This window comes from Brachionichthys hirsutus, chromosome 1 (assembly GCF_040956055.1).
Source record: "Brachionichthys hirsutus isolate HB-005 chromosome 1, CSIRO-AGI_Bhir_v1, whole genome shotgun sequence".
Lineage (NCBI taxonomy): Eukaryota > Metazoa > Chordata > Actinopteri > Lophiiformes > Brachionichthyidae > Brachionichthys > Brachionichthys hirsutus.
This window is the reverse complement of record NC_090897.1, coordinates 9361682-9377235: the sequence shown is the minus strand read 5'-3', so window position 1 is coordinate 9377235 and position 15554 is coordinate 9361682. Positions and strand designations below refer to the sequence as shown.

The window sequence follows — 15554 nt, the reverse complement described above, 5'->3', positions numbered from 1 at the left end:
ACTTTCCTGCACATTCCTGGTCCTGGAAGGAATTTTCTACTAAGCTGTTGACCCGCCACCATCACCACAGCCACCCCACACAGCATCATCTCAAAAGTAAAACACATTTAATTAAGCTAAGAGCTCAGGAGTCGTCAAAAGCTGCATTAGTGTTATTGTGATTTGTGACAAACGTCTCTGCAACATATGGCGCAGCCCATTCCCAACTACAGCAGCACGATAAATGGAGCTGCTTAAGAACAGAACACAATTACTCACGAGGCCAGGCCAGTTCTTTCTATGTGTATCAGGGTTGCCGTTGGAATTTCAAGTCATTAAATAAACAGAAATATTAATTATTAGTTTCCGCTGTGGAGGAGGTCGTGTTTTTGCTGGTGTTGATATGTCTGACTAAGGGGATTACTCACCAAGCTCTGAATGGGTTTTGATTGAATTTTTTTTTGTTTGAAGGAACACTGCAGGACATCTTTGTGATGATAAACACTGCCATTGTGGGATGGGGCAATAACAAAATATTTACTTCTAATATCAGGTAAAATGTCTACCATGGAAGACATTTTTTCTTACACAATGACATAAGATCTAGCACACATCAACTATTGGAATAAACCTGCCAGCAGAGGGAAAACCGCAGATTTCAATCCCTGCAGAAACTTGACTCTCTTGACGGAGTTATTACAGTAACAGTGGTTGTCACAGTGACATCTCTCTCTCCGTGTTAGTTTAATTTATCACCAAACACACTGTTAAATACTCAGGTCAGTGAAATAACAAGGACATTTGTTATTTGTTGAATAACAAAATTAACCGTCCATACCTGTGCGTGAGGTAATAACGTAGACGTCGCTTGCATGTGCCTTGCTCAAGCGCGCCATCTAGTGCGAACTCTACGTTACTCCTTGTGTGAAATCCGCATGCTGTGACGCCTCGGGGGGGAATCAATGCAAATACAGTCCGACAACAGCAGAGGCCCATCTAATTAAAAGCAATACCTTTAGATCAGAAGTGTGTGATACACTGCAGCTGTTTGCAGCTCTCATAGTCGCTGACTAGTTTTTAGTTCAGGCGGTTATTCACCTTCACTCCATCCTGATGAGGGGACTGGAATAAATAAAACCCAGCTCAACTCTAGGACTGAACGATTTCGCAATAGAATGTTGAGATGAAGAAGCAATTAGATAAATGGGTGAAAACTGCAAGTTGTCTACATGGAAATAAACTTTCCCCCATTCTAATGCTTCAAATACATGCAGTAGCACCAGTGATCATGTAAATGTGAATGTAAATTGGGATTGGAAATCCTTTTATGAAATACTTCAACCACTGTCCATTTCTGCCAAAATTCTATGAATGTATGTTTTTCAAATTATGTTATTTTGGTAACACACACATGCACTACACCACACCCTACAATACTGTGCGAAGTATTGAAATCGCATCAACTTCAGCTGTCGGCACAGAGCTAAAAACTCTATAGAGAGAATATTCCAGTGATACTACTATTGTACTTTCAGCTTGTCCCTTCAGGGGTAGCCACAGCAAATCAACTTTCTCCACTTCACCCCGTCCTTTGCATGGAATATTCCAGTGATACATGTACTATATGTGAACAATGGTTATAAACATACTCATCAAGCTTCTTCTTAAAAATGTATAACCATAAATATCTATATAGATTACAGATTTATTCTGTTAGAAATATTCAGTTAACGTGAACGAGCATTACAAACCAAGGCAGAGTCAACGGCATTCGATCTTACCTGCAGGAGAGATGCGTCCTAAAGTTCATTTTAGTGGAATATATATACAAATAAATATACTATTAGAAAATCGTTCAAATAGATAATACAGATGGATAATTTACAACATTTATTTTCTAAAACAATGTCGATCGGGACACACGAATAAAGTCCTCAGCATCCGCGTCGGAGCAGTTTCAACTTGAGCTCAGCGTCTTCTCTCTGCCGGCGCTGCGCTGCGGCTTCGCTCCAGAGCCGAGCCAAAGAGGAACGGGCGCAGTAAGAGAGTAGCCCCCGCCTCATCGACGTTTTCGCTTTTGTAAAAAAAAAAAATAAAAAAAAAAAGCCACTACAATCTTTAGAACATTAACACACTATCATGACCGAAACTGTTCAGACAGACTATTTGAGCAGTTATTTTAACAAAATAAAAATAGATGGATAAAAACCGCAGCTATATGAATACCAGATCCCAGTTTAGATTATAACCAAAATGTAATGTTCTTTTCCTGTCTGAGTTCTTCTCATCTTTTATGTGTTCATACGGTTGTGGCTTATATCAGATGTTGTGTTTATTGAAACTTTACTTTCATGAACCCACAGATTGTTCACACCAATCCCAAGGGTAGGTCATGCACGTTGGGCTCTATTGAGCTCTCTATTTGTTTAATGTACAATTTAATTTTAGGTGATACTCGAATTTAAATGTTACATTAAATAAGAATAGTTATATACGATGCAACAAAGCCAGACAATTGGCCGTGTCGTGGTTTTTTTTCCAGCCAGACGCACAACGTCGTCGTCCCGATGTCGCAAACGCAGCTCTGGACTGCGTCGTGACGTCACAGGGTTTCCCTACGCACTTCCGGATGTTTACAAGCGTCACTTCCTGCGTTACAGTGAAACAAACAACCGGATAACAATAAGCAATAGCGGAACATGGCCGCGTCTCCCTGAGCTGGGATGATGATTAAGACGGAGAAGATTCTCCATTTGAAGAGCTGCCGCGGGAAGAAGGTCCGCGTGGTGCGGGAGCATTACCTGCGAGAGCGCGTTCCCTGCTGCAGCGCCTTGTGTCCGGCGGCTTGTGATAATGGTAAAGAGCTCCGAACAAAGGTTCCCCCACCGTGTATTTAAACAGCTTCGGTCACTAGAAGCAACCTGTACAGTATGTAAACAGTGTTGCTGTTTTTGTTTTTAGACCTACACACATTCCTATTTCCCAACCAGGTGGCCAGCTTCTCCCGGGAGAGTTGACCCACTATGTGTTCCCTGATGTCGGCGTGGTGGTGGATTATCAAGAGGTGCTGGAGGTCGGAGAGCTGCGGGGCGTCGTCTTCACGCAGACCGCCTGCCAGGCTGTGCAGCACCGCAGCGGCCGCAGGTACGGCCGGCGCCGCGAACACGCTGCGTTTCAATTACATTAGACCTAAATTAGATTCGAAGCAGACGAGATAGTCGGCATCAAAATGGCTTCCCTTATAAGTTCTGTTAAAGTAAGTGATTGAAGAAATATCATGGCTCTTTATCCTTAACACTAACACCAAAGAAAGTGTGTGTGTTTATTTATCTGGATCCACTGCAGGATGTAATGGGTTAATCCTTGCCACATGGCAAACCCTTAAATGTCTTAAAAGTGTTTTTCATCAAGTATTGACACAAAGAAGCAGGACTGATAAAAACGTCACCTCCGTGGCAGATGACGCGTAGCGCATTGATGCGTAGCGCATTGATGCGTAGCGCAGCGATGCGTAACGCATTGATGCGTAACGCAGCGCAGACTCATTTTCTACCAGCAAGGTCATATCCTGGCTTCACACGCCTTGAAAGCAAAGAGTAAAGGTGTTGCTGTCAAAATCTCCCATTCCCTTTGAACTAGCCTCTAATGACAGTCTGGTTTGTGGGCGGGGCTCAGCCTCATTACATCCGAGCCATGCTGACTAAGCTAAATGAGACTCTGACTTGCGATGTCTCTCCCACTCACACTTCTTGTCGTGGTTTTGACAATCTTGATGAAACTATAAATTAGGAGTCCCACGTGAACTGTGGGTTTTGATTTCTGCTTGCGCTGCCGTTCTAACGATCATTAGTAAGATGAAGCCTCACTTTTGATGATGTGATGATGATGATGATGAATATATTTATTAGATAGAATGTTAGAGTACAAGTACAGTCACACAGTAGCATGTATTACAGTACAAATAACGTCAAACATCCTGTCTAAGAGGAGCATTTCAAAAAAGCCCTTGCGGGCTTGTTTCCGTTGAAAGTCCTTCGTACATAAATCATCCACAAAAAAACAATACAAATAAAAATAAAACCAATATTAAATTACGCAATTGATGCAACGTAACATTAGAAAGACAAAAATAAAATGTTATTACACCGCCAGTGCAAACTAACAATTAATCTAAAATAAATTACACCACTGATGCGAAATGACTAAATAACTTACATAAATTACAATAAATTACTAAAGCAATTAATACGTGCAACATAGGTGGACAAAAAAAAGGAGGGGGGGTTTGACCCGGAGAGAGTCGTGATGACTATCTCCGTTTCTGTCCCCCTAAAAGGTGTATTTTTAGAGCCTTTTTGAAGGAGGCCAAAGAGGTGCATGTTTTGAGGGCGGGAGTCAATCCGTTCCACCCTTGGGTGGCCGTATTGTAGAAAGATGATTTACCCATGTTAGTCCTATAGGAGGGGGTAATCAGGTTGTTGTTTGAGCTCCCTCTCGATAGACTATGTCTATCGAGCTCCCGTTCGATAGACATAACTGGTTGTGTCAATAATTGAATTTTTCCGTTAGCCTTGTGGAGCTCACAGAATGTACGATAGTGTAGCGATCACGAGGGCCGGCCACTGTGTGTGTGTGAGGCGCAATGCATCATGGGAGTGACTGGGTTGTGCTTTTGGCACCATGAGTGAGAGGGGTGTTGCGTTGAATGTCCTCAGCGCAGCATCCATGTGCAGTCAAGTCGTCCTGTGTCACAATAAAGGCACGTGTTGACGCAAGCTCAATTCCAGTGTGGTTCTTCTTCTTGAGCTCGCTGCAAAAGCATCTTTGAAGTTCTTTTTGTTTTTATAGCATTTGATCTATTCCTCCATATGTCTCTTAATATATACTAAGTATCAAGACCATATGTGCATCATCAGAATACTTTACTGCTCCAAAAGGCAAATTGTGTTTTTGTACAGTTATACTGCTCCAGAATGTATGAGGGAATGGTTCCCACAACCAAGAAGAAATTAAAGAAAATAAACTAAAATAAACAATGTGCATCTTATACTTTATTAAATATATGTCCTTCCCAATGCTCCCCTGATGATTCTAAATTTCTATTTAAAGAAAACACTTCAATGTTTATATTTATCTTTTTAGAATGGCAACAGGAGGCATAAAGCAATACAAATCTTCCATTTTCATTTTTTCATATTCTGCCATGTACAAATATTAAATAAAGTTTAATAATCAGAATTCTTTAGTTGTTGTTGTTGTGGATCCTGGCTTTGTCAAAACACTGTGGGCATTGAATTGTGTATATATATTGTAATAATAATATTTCTAACACAATCAAATAAGAAAATGTTCTGTCACAGATGTTGCTGTTGAACATTTAATTGCATAAAGCAGAATTAAATCCATAAAACAGAAGTATTCATACAAAAACTAGAACTACAATTCAGAAGATCAGCCATTAGCCTATAAAATTGTAAACATTTATACCTTTTAAAAGATTAAATAGCAAAGAATACTATTACAGAAAAAATGAACAATGATCCACAGACACTGAATGTTTTGTCTCACTAATGCTTCCTTACTCATTGTAAAGGATCACAGTCATCCCAGAATGTTTCCCAAATACTTTTGAAATCATCTTATTTATGGTCTTGCTGAGTCTCACGTTCTCAGGTAGAGCTAGAATATGAAGCTACTTCCAGCACAAAGACTGGAAGGTGTGGCTCCATCCACCAGTGAGCAGACTGAAAGTCAGTGTGTTCTATTTTATTTCACAGACAGTGTTTTTTCTCTCATTGTATGTCTGTTCAGGAAATACAACCGTCTGCGAAACCTGCTGAAAGACCCTCGGCATGACTGCGTGCTGTTTGCCAATGAATTTCAACAGTCCTCCTATTGTCCACGAGAGAAGGGGGAGAGCCAAGACAAATGGCGCACCAGGTCAGTGTTCCTTAAGTTCCCAGCACCATCACTCAGCTTCTCACCGCGTGTACTGAGGAGGACTCGTAGCCATTGTTGTGGGTTTACAGTGGGGATTAAGGAGTATTTGTCTTATACTTACCTAGAGGTGAAGACGTGTGGCAACCAAACACTGGAAAGTAATTTATGAAATGCAGTATTTCTCAACACTGCAAGTAACAGCAGGGATTAACTTTCCTTGTGTAATTGATTTGATGTATGTGTCTTTCGGTAACTTCAGATGATGTCAGAAGAAAGTTTAAAAAATGCATCTTAGTGATGATTAAACTCTGATCTCGTTTCACCTTAAATGCAACAGCGCTTCCCCCTCCTAGTGAATGTTTATATTCGAACATTAAGATCACACTTTAGTTTTTATGTGGTTTTTAAATTGAATTGTACAAATAATAATAATAAAAATTTTAAAAATAAAAATCAGTGCAGTGCAAATACTATATTGTTTTAGTACTAACAGTAACATTTCTGATGATATATTCAGGAACATCTCTTGAAGATATATTTTTAGGATAACTGAAAGTTCAGGAAACAAAACCCACAAAAGTGAAAATAATTCAAAAGTGAAAAATGGAAATTCAGTATTTGTGGTTCGTTAGACATTGTAAGCCTATTTTTAACATCTTTATGCAATTATTCAAATTATTGATATTTCATCAGAGAAAATAATCAACCAATCATCGCAACAATCAGTCAAGTTACAAAAGTTTCAGCTATAAGGTGGAACGTTTCAATCGGCAGCTCACTTTGATGAAAACTTTAGACGCAGTGAAAGGACCGCTTGCCGCCGTGGTTTTGGTTCTAATAAAGATTTAGTCTTGATAATATGGTCCATCTGTGTTATACGTTAAAGACAGCTAATTGAGCTGTCGCTGATGTATTTTCACCGTTCTGAGATACAAATGAATTTAATGTATACGCTAAATGTGTGTAGGTGTGTGTACTCTGCAGCCGTCTGGTACCATAACCACCTGGCAGGTATGATGGATATAGTGATGATCACGGAGGACCAGGACGCTGTGGCTCAGTACAGCTGCCTCCACTCTGGTGTGTACGTCATCTCCGTCCAGGTGAGGCTACGCTACCGTTCACACATTGGAAGTCTCATAGATGATTACAATTTGGTGATGCTCTAGAAGAGATCCTGGATTATGGATCAGTTTGAAAATGTCTGTAATGTTGCAGTCAATGGAGCTTCAAAATATGTTCCTCAATATCTCGGTTGATTATTGACCAATGTTTATGAAATGTGTCCCATTTACTCATAATGAAAAATGTCTTCTGGATTTGATCCTGAATGCGGTCAGGAAAAAAATAATACATTTTAACATTGATAACCACATTTACGGATTCAAAAAGCAGTTAAAAACACATCATCTATGATTGTTGGCGTATAAAGATACCAAGAGCAATTTATAACCTTTAGATGATGATCCGGATCACCATCCGGATCCAGGAATCTTTAAATATATGACCAGGTTATATATATATTTTGGTGCCTTGGTGGAGGTTTGCGCTCTGAGCGCTTTTCTAGTTTAGAATGTATTACATTCATCATTCCGATCTGCCACTGGAGGAGAAAAGGTTTCTTACTAATGATGGTCAAATAATTAAAGCTATTTGCCATGGCATGAATCTATAATATTAAAAGGAGAATCCTATTTAAAGTCTGAACATATTTTCCATGTCAATAAAAGAAAACAGAATTGGGTGTGAGAGGAGGACTCAGCCTGTGGCTCCTATCTTTATTTAAAATGTCTCACTTTATTTGCCAGGACTATTTGCGTGACTTCTGGCCGGTGCTTTTGGCGGCTCAGGAGCTGTACAGCTCTATATCGCAGGCGCTGCAACAGAAGGAGAGTGACGGCTCGCTGAGAGAGTTCCCCGAACATCTGCCCACTGAAGTCCTCGAGGCTGGGATCAAGTCTGGGCGTTATATTAAGGTACGGAACCAGTTAGCTTCGATAACTTATGAACGGTTTGGAATCCCGTAAAATCTTTGTGCTGACATAAAAAGTGTCTAAATTAGGTAAGAATAAAAGTTATTTAAAGTGGCTCAGGTACAAATACAATTCAGGGGAGTTACCTAAAGGTGAGGACTAGTTCACTTTTAAACTCCCAAAAGGTAGATTATTTTTCTCAACAAGTTGTCGAATGAAACCTTTTAAAGTTTAAATGATCTTCATTTTCTTTTTTCTAAACAGGGCACTCTGAATGTCAACAAGCACCACAAGGACGCTTTTATCATGACAGATGGTTTGTCTGACAAGAAGACAGGTGCAGTACTACTTCATCCTTAGCCCTGATGAATAACGCTTGAGCCTATTGCGTTTATTACACATATTTACAAAATGGATTAATCTCCTATACTTGATTATTTGTTTTCACTCTCAACAAATGTCTCCTTCCTGGATTGATCTGGCCTCGTATCTCTCCTCCTGATCCCACTCTCTTTTTCCTCGTTTCTTTGTCCTCTCTCATCAACCCTCTCAGACCTGAGTTATGGCGTGTTGGTGTACGGTGGTAAGAATTGGAACCGAGCCGTGCATGGCGACACGGTCGCACTGGAGTTGTTGCCAAAGAGTGAGTGGAGAGGGAAGTTAACGGCACTGGCGGAAGGCCAGGAGGAGATGAGTGGAAGGGAGAACGAGAGCAAGCCCATGCCTACAGGTGGGATCTTCCTCAAATCATCACTGTACTTAACCTGTTGAAACAGTTCACACAAAAGTGAACAGTAGTCTATCTACCGTCCCTCATGCTGATGAAAATTCAGGTTTCTTGGTCCACGATGCATTTCTGGGGCTTCATTGCAAAATGTTGTTCTATTACTCCCCTAAACTACTGAAGAGGAGAGGACACGCATGGAATGACTCCTTACAGCTCCTCCTGTATAATTAAAGTATCCAGAAGCCCAGAGATCCCAACTTGATATGAACAGATGTTATTAATGCCTTTTTTTAATCTTTTATGAGGACTCACTCTTTAAACATGTCTTCAGAGCGCCATTAATGATCTAAAACGTGTCAAATATGGCCTGAGTTTGAAGGCAGAAGGCAGCATTCTGTATGAGTAGAGGAGCTGTAGTTAATGCATTAGCCATGGAGACATTGTTTGCATGTCTGACCGGATTAATTAAAGAAGCATGCATTAACTGGACCAGCATTTACTTCACATTCTATTGATTCTATTTTTTTTTTATGTTTTAACATAAAATTCTGGTCATCAACATTTACCTGGGATTTTGAAAATCCTCAGCGAATTTTCACTGAAATTATCTGGGGGAAAAAAAATCTTCCCCTCAGTCATACATCATCAGCCTGATTTGTATACGTTTTGTAGAAGTTTGAAGTGCAGTGAAAATGAAAACCACACAGATTACCAGGAATTATTTTACCCAGGTCTATAAACCCCTGGTAGTAACAGTTCTTCAAAATGTTGGTGGAAAGGGGGCTTTCGAAAATGTAATATTTAAGCGCAGCGTTGACTCATAACAAGTGAATATGCTGATAGAAAAAAAAGCAGCATAATTTTGATGCTGTAACATCTGTTATAACTCCGGTCTCTCTCTGCTGATTTTAAATCCACAGGCCGTGTGGTGGGGATTCTGCAGAGGAACTGGAGGGACTATGTTGTTACCTTTCCACCCACAGATGTTGCTCGCTCCCAGGGCAGGAACTCCCAGCGTATCCTGGCTGTGCCCTGGGACCGTCGCATCCCCAAGATCCGCATCAGTACTCAGCAGGCTGAAGCTCTGCAGGTCTGGTTTGTCTTCATGTGGATTCTGATTTATGAAGGAATCTTAATTTTTCACATTTCAAAATGCTGAATTATTGAAACTCCTCTTCTGCCAGGATCACAGAGTGGTGGTGCGCATTGATTCGTGGGAAAGCACCTCACTCTATCCCAACGGCCACAGTCTGCGAGTTCTGGGTCGGGCCGGAGAGCTCGAGACGGAGGTCCAGACCATCCTCATAGAGAACTGCATCCATGTGCCTCCCTTCTCAGATGCACAGGTTGAGACTGAAACATTTCATCTTATTTCTGATTAAACGTGCAACAGACCAAGCAGCAAGATCATTTAGAGCGCATTTTATCAGATCAGACGGGTTGACGATGTGTTGTAGGTTTTAAGGGGATGTCGTCGTGTTATTTTGTGCAGGCATTGCGGGCATTATGCATGACGTTAGAAGCTAGAGATTACAAATGCCAGACAATGGTAAACAATCATCATGTAGGCTGATGCTTGAACCTCCAACTTCAGATACGTGGCTTATTCTCTGACCAACTACGCCAATAGAGGAAGCATTAGTGTAAACATTGCTACGACGTCGTAGAACTCAAGTTTTAAAGCCTTTTAAATCAGAACTATGATGCTGAGCATCGTGTGGCCAAGCTGCCACACAAGGCTGCGTCCTTTGACGGTGCTCAAAGAGAGTGTGAGTGTTTATAGGCGCCTCGTTGTTTCTCAAAGACGACCTCATCATGAATAGTTTCCTCAGTGCACTCAGAGGAATGGCGTAACCTTGTTGAAAAGCACATAAAGTATGTTCGTCCATTCCTTTATTCACATGACAATCATCAAGGACTTGATAAGTATTTTTTTTCTCCATACACACATGACACGAGGGAGGCCATTTCAGCAAATTGCACAATGTCTGGTGTGTCCTCTGTTAGGCCCCTCCCTCTCTGAGCGTTTTCACCTTCAGAGCAGAGCAAAATAAATTACTCGTGCATGTCCCATCACTTTGAGTGCGCAGCTTCTTTTATGACGACCTCATGTAATCATGTGTTTTGCATCACCTCAGCTGAGAGAGATGCCGATCAACTCTCCCGAGAATCCGTGGAGGATGGATCCCGCCCAGTTGGCAGAGCGGCGGGACCTCACGGACCACCTGGTGTTCAGCATTGACCCGTTGGGCTGCGAGGACGTAGATGACACGCTGTCAGTGCGCAGCCTCGGCGGTGGGAAGCTGCTGGAGCTGGGGGTCCATATCGCAGATGTCACACACTTCGTAAGAGAGGGCTCACTCACGGATTTGGAAGCACGTTCGAGGTTAGGAGCCTGTTGGAGGAAAAAATAATCATTCAGAAAGATTCAAACCTGAATTTTTGTTCTGTCAGTCAAATGAAGGATGGCGTCTGTGACGTCCTCGATGTTTTCTGGTAAAGAGTGTTTCTGTTATTTTATAGAGGTGGGTGTTTTATTCATGTTAGCCAGTAGATGTTAGTAGTACACAACAAACATGCACCCAGTAAAGCGTAGACCTTCAGGGGTCCACCTTCTCTTCCACCAAGCTTCAGGATAACTGATCCAGTAGTTTCTGTGTTCTAGAAACTCTTTTAACACGATTACAACAACATTCCAGGGATTGGTCCCCCTCCAAATGTCCAAATCCCTCCATCTCATTTCAGGAGCATCCATCAGATAGTTATTTTAATCCTTCTTCAGGTGCTCAGTGTTGCCATTGTGCCATAGGTTTTATGCCAGATGCCCTTCCTGACCCTGGCAACTGGCTTTCTGTGGCGGATAATGATATGATAACCAATAATTTAAAATGTTGGGATTTGAAAAAGTTCAGACGCAGCAGTTTATGCACACCTGATGGTGTGAAAGGCTAAGAGGTGGTGATGATTTAATATTCTGCAGCTCAAATGAGGATTAGTGCCATAAATACCCAGAGATATGGTCACAACAGAGACACCGCCTTTATTACCCTGAACATATCAGTCAGCAGTGGCATAATGTCACCCCAGCGTGTGACATCATGAACAGTTGTTGTTGTTCTTCCTCTGTTGCTTGTGTTGGAGAGTGTAGATTCTGTGCTGAGAGGTCAGTTTGTTTTTAAGGGCTACGACCTACTACCTGGCAGACCGCAGATACGACATGCTGCCTGCTGTTCTCAGCGCAGACCTCTGCTCTCTGCTGGGCGGCGTTGACAGGTCGGTAAACTTTACACCTCCACCTCATTCATTCAGGTTATTACCTAACATCGATGAGCGCATTAAGAAGCACTATCTGTACATTTGTATCCAGGTATGCAATGAGTGTGCTGTGGGAGCTTGATGCACACTCTCTTGCCGTCAACAAGGTATGGTACGGTCGTACAATCATCCGCTCCTCCTACCAGCTCCACTATGAGCTGGCCCAGGCGCTCCTCAACGGAGAGCAGGCGGAGGTCCTGGAGCTGTCCAATCTCGGGCCGGAGGAGAAGGACGCTAAGCTGGCTGAGCTCACCCAGGCTCTGGGGATGCTAACGCACGTAGCCAGACACCTCCGGGCACAGCGGGACAAAGGAGGTGCCCTGGAATTGGAGGGGGTGGAAGTAAGATCGATGTGTTTATATAAAATAGATAATTATCCTACTTATCCAGATATAGAAACAAAAATCTCAGAACTATATTTAGTTGCATAAACACACAAAAGCTGGATAGATTTTTCTCATTGACTAAAAAAATGATAAATAGGATTTATAAAAAAGTTTTTACCTACCATGACTGGCAAAAGGAATCCTGATGCAGGGGTGACAAAACTTGATACTGAGATACTATAATCAAGGTGACCTGTTTTTTCATTGGGCTGTGGGTTGGGTGCTTTTACATGAGTGATGTATGTTTAGGTCAAATGTTTAAACAGAATGTACCACAGCCGTGAAGTGTTGCATTTAAACAATTTATTAATAGTGTATTCCTCTTTAAATCAACACAGTATCAATAGGTTTGGGTACGTTTTTAGCTTTCCTGGTCCTGTGAGGTGTATAAGCTTTGGAGCACCGTTATTTGTTTAAAAGAAAATAGCAAAAGAGTAGTGTTTCTTTTATGATGGCTGCTCATCTGCCAGAACAAGATAGGAATGCTTGTTAATAGTAGACTGTCTTACCATCCCCTTCAGGTGCGTGCCCAACTGGATGAAGAGAGGAACATCACGGCCCTGGTTCCCCGGCAGCCTCTGGAGGTCCACGAGACTGTGGCAGAATGCATGATTTACGCCAACCACTGGGTGGCACGCAAGATCCAGGAGGCGTTCCCTCATCGGGCCCTGCTGAGGCGTCACCCGCCACCTCGGCAGGAGTTCTTCACCCAGCTGGTGGACAGCGCGGAGGCCAGGGGTTTCACCGTTGATGTGAGGTGACTGGTTTTGTTCTCGCGAGGCTGTAGCTGTCCGCACATGAAAAGAGCGTCTCGCATTTTAACAAGTATTTGTGTTTCCTTCAGGACTAACAAGTCTTTAGCTAACTCTCTGGACCGGGCCGTGGACCCTCAGGACCCGATGGTGAACAGAATGTTGAGAATGATGGCCACTGCAGCTATGTCACAGGCGCTCTACTTCTCTACTGGTCTCGAGTCCCAAGACCAGTACTACCATTATGGTACAACAAAGAATTCAGACTTGGTTCCATTCTGTGCTGCATTCTTTTCTTCAGAACCATCCCGTATTGAAATGCATGATTTGATCTCATTTCTAAGATGTAATTTTTGTTTTAATAGAAAGAATCCCACACGACTGTGTTAATGCCCATTTTTCTGTCCGTTAGGTCTGGCTCTGGACCGTTACACACATTTTACTTCACCTATTCGCCGCTATGCCGACATTGTGGTGCACCGCCTTCTCACCACGGCCATCGACTTGGATCGTGGGTCGGAGAATGTTAAAGCGTTCGCCAGTAGCAAAGACTTGGAGGAACTGGCTCGGCATATCAACAACAAGAACCGGGTCAGCGCTTTGTGATTCTGTGGGCCCAATGTTGTCTTCTTGCAACATAACTTCAACTCTGCTGACTTCTGTTGGACCTTTCCAGGTGGCCCAGCAAGCTCAGAAGTTGTCCACCACTTTGTTCCAGTGTCTTTATTTCAAAGAAAGAGACCCTCAGACAGACCAGCGCTGTGTTGCGGACGCTGTCATCTACTCCATTAGAAACAACGGCGTGTTGGTGTTTGTCCCAGAGTAAGAAACGCCATGCAGCTCTGATGTAGGACGGCTGGACGATTTTCACTTTTCATCGTCAAAGTAGTAACGTTTCAAGTAAAATAAAATAAAAAATACTTAGTCCTGTATCAAAGATCTTTATTATATTTAATTGCATTACTGGAACTGACACTGTTTTTATTCTGCATAATTGAACCATCTATAGTTTCTGGTTGAAGTGAAGTGTCTTAAAAGAAATACATTCTGAACTGCTTGTGCCTTGTACCTAGTTGTAGCTTTCCTGAAGGCCTAATAGAGCAGGGCTTATTGATGGTGTAAAGAACTATTCCTGACTACAGCTGTGCTCATTCCAGGTACGGTGTCAAAGGGCCGGTGTACCTGAAGAATCGAGACGAGCAGGTCGTCGGTGCTGGACAGGACGGCAGCTGCGAGTGGCTCAGTGGCTCCATTCAACCGCATGCAGACCACGTCGTCACCACCTCCAGCTGCGGCTCCTCCACCTTCCGACTGTTTCATCACATCACTGTGAGTCACACTAAGCTGTCTGTTCAAATATACTCATTCTGTTCTGTGGAACGTTTTCCAGAGGGATGCATTAAAAAAAGGGAGGATCATGTGTTATTGAGGTATGATGAGTTTTCAGTGTCATGAAAAGCGTCTTTCTTTTAACTCGGTTAGATCACCATGGTAACTCACAGCTCACCTTAGTTTAAAGGCTACATATGGAGGTTACAATCTGCTATAAACACTTCCCTCTTTCTAATTCTGTTGATCATATTCCCTATGAGCGACGTAGATGCGTCGCTGAGGGAATACATTATCTATGCGAACTTGCTGCGCGGTACGTTAATGGAATATAATGTAGCTACAAATCACCAAATGACAGTGTAATTACAGCATTTCTTTTGCCAAGGGAACCCTAATTCATTCAGTTGGTGATGCAGAAAATCATCTTTACCCCCTTGCTTCAGATAATATCCCCGCTTTAAAGTGTTTCTCGCTACGGTTTTAGGCTTTGTGTCACTGCTACAAAACTGAGACTTGTTCTTTCATTAAAAGATGTATTAATTTTAATTAATAACAGTCAGCTCTCCACAGGTTCGTATTTCTGTCCACTCGCCACTGTTCCACTCAGACAGTCTAAAGCTCGAGATCATCAGCAACAGGCCCCACCGCACTGCAGAGCCCCAGCAGCCCTGCTCACAGGGCCACAGCCAGCTGGTCCAGGAGGTGCGGCGTCTAGCCGAGGAGGCACACAAGCAGGCCCAGGAGGCTGGCCGGCAGCCCAAACTCTCCAAAGAGGAGAGAGAGTATGGCCAGAGCAAAACTCCCAACCTGTACTCCCTCATGGAGGAGGTTCGAGAGCTGGCTCTGCTGGACCTGGAAACGGTCGCTCTGGTGTGTGCGACTACAGCGTAGTGAATGAAGTCATCCTCCAGCAAGATGAATCGGCATCACGGGAGTCAAGATGCATTTTTTATTTTTTTACAAAGGGACAATGTTAAATTAATTCAGCATCTTTTGAATCAAGGCAGCAAAATATATTTTTCTGACCCCATTTTGTTTGCTGACCTATTAAAGCTGGGAGAATTTTCCTTTTTGATTTGTTGTCTTTCTGAAGATGGTTCATAAAAGAGCACATCGGCTAAAGTGTTCACTGAATTCATCTTCATGGGCA

General features: G+C 42.5%; 1 protein-coding gene across 1 annotated transcript; it reads left to right on the top strand.

Annotated features, from left to right (window-relative positions):
- Positions 1–2702: 2702 nt before the first annotated feature.
- dis3l (DIS3 like exosome 3'-5' exoribonuclease) lies at positions 2703–15471 on the top strand. The gene is made up of 18 exons (XM_068749061.1): positions 2703–2835; positions 2970–3123; positions 5791–5919; positions 6887–7022; positions 7728–7895; positions 8157–8229; positions 8446–8622; positions 9540–9709; positions 9804–9965; positions 10758–11005; positions 11800–11892; positions 11987–12275; positions 12842–13077; positions 13165–13319; positions 13485–13663; positions 13749–13894; positions 14230–14401; positions 14975–15471. Exons 1-18 carry the CDS (start codon positions 2703–2705, stop codon positions 15293–15295), a joined length of 3141 nt encoding a protein of 1046 aa, XP_068605162.1. The 3' UTR covers positions 15296–15471.
- The last annotated feature ends 83 nt before the right edge of the window (positions 15472–15554 follow it).

What these genes read in the sequence shown, in the direction of transcription:
- dis3l (XM_068749061.1), top strand. Translation starts at nt 2,703, where the DNA reads ATGATGATTAAGACGGAGAAGATTCTCCATTTGAAGAGCTGCCGCGGG. An exon ending in AGTCTGGGCGTTATATTAAG is followed by an intron (nt 7,896 to 8,156) that starts GTACGGAACCAG and finishes TTTTCTAAACAG; the next exon opens with GGCACTCTGAATGTCAACAA. An exon ending in GACTGTTTCATCACATCACT is followed by an intron (nt 14,402 to 14,974) that starts GTGAGTCACACT and finishes AGCTCTCCACAG; the next exon opens with GTTCGTATTTCTGTCCACTC.